Source organism: Nelumbo lutea, chromosome 5, assembly GCF_056320005.1.
Source record: "Nelumbo lutea isolate HS-2025 chromosome 5, American lotus-T2T, whole genome shotgun sequence".
Classification (NCBI taxonomy): domain Eukaryota; kingdom Viridiplantae; phylum Streptophyta; class Magnoliopsida; order Proteales; family Nelumbonaceae; genus Nelumbo; species Nelumbo lutea.
Genome location: NC_142688.1, coordinates 61,157,518 through 61,158,569, shown reverse-complemented (window position 1 = coordinate 61,158,569; position 1,052 = coordinate 61,157,518). Strand labels below are relative to the sequence as shown.

General features: G+C 51.0%; 1 protein-coding gene across 1 annotated transcript; it reads right to left on the bottom strand.

The window, feature by feature from the left end:
- On the bottom strand, window positions 1-789 carry LOC148852679 (uncharacterized). Its single transcript, XM_088945842.1, has one exon. The coding sequence runs from the start codon at window positions 787-789 to the stop codon at window positions 1-3; it is 789 nt and encodes a 262-aa protein (XP_088801968.1).
- Between the last annotated feature and the right edge of the window lie 263 nt (window positions 790-1,052).

Here is a 1,052-nt window from a genome sequence, read left to right as displayed (position 1 = left end):
CTACATCATATCTGCACACTGCCTTTCTATTTCATCCTTCTGTCGGTGTGGGTAGCGATAGGGTCGGACGACAACGGGATCTGATCTGGCTATCAGAGGGATCTGATGATCGCAAGATCTAGAAGGTGGGAGCCCCTTGGGTTCTTGGAATACCGCAGAGAAGTCCGTGAGGAGCCTCTCCATATATGTTGCGCGCATATTCTCACCCTGAAGTGTATGCAACTGCATTTTTGTCCTTATCCTGGTTCCTTGCCATGTAACCGGTTTTCCATCCAGGTGGAATGTCATTGTTAGGGCGCTGAAATCCCATAGGATTGGCCCTAGAGTGATCAGCCACTTGACTCCCAGGACGATGTTGAATTCATCTAAGGAGAGCACGAATAAATCAGCAAGGAAAGATTCTGATCCGACCTGAATTTTGGTGTCCTTGCAGATTCTGGGGCTGTGAACTCTTTCCCCATTTGCTATGGCTACCTGTAGTTGTGGCCTGATTTCCATCGGTAATTCTAACTGGTGGGTAGCCTGTTCATTGACAAAGTTGTGGGTGCTTCTGGAGTTAACGAGAATGCATACCGGTTTCCCTGCTACCAGCGCCCTTAGTTGCATGGTTTGTAAGGTTTTGATCCCCGTGATTGCGTGGAGGGAGATCTCAGGTTCTGATGCTGCGGGTTCATCCTCGTCCTCTTCTGGTTCGTCTACCAGAAGACAGAATAGCTTCTTGCACCTGTGCCCAGAGGAATACAGATCATCGCAGTTGAAGCACTGCCCCCTTGCGCGTCGTTCTTCCATCTCGGCTCGAGACAGCTGTCTAATGGGGGGTGTTGTCCTTATTACTCCCCATACTTGGTGCCGATCTGGAAGGGTTACCAGTAGGAGGCCTCCATTCCCTACTTGCGGCCAAAGAAGGGGACACTCCTACTGTCTTCGAAGGTGCCCAGGTCATTGCCGGCCAACCCATACTAAGGGTTCCGCAAGTGAGCTGTAGTTTCTGTTCGAAGGCGCATACGAGGTTCATGGCTGTGACCAGGTTGGGAGGGTGTTGCATCTCCACG

What these genes read in the sequence shown, in the direction of transcription:
- LOC148852679 (XM_088945842.1), bottom strand. Translation starts at nt 789, where the DNA reads ATGGAAGAACGACGCGCAAGGGGGCAGTGCTTCAACTGCGATGATCTG.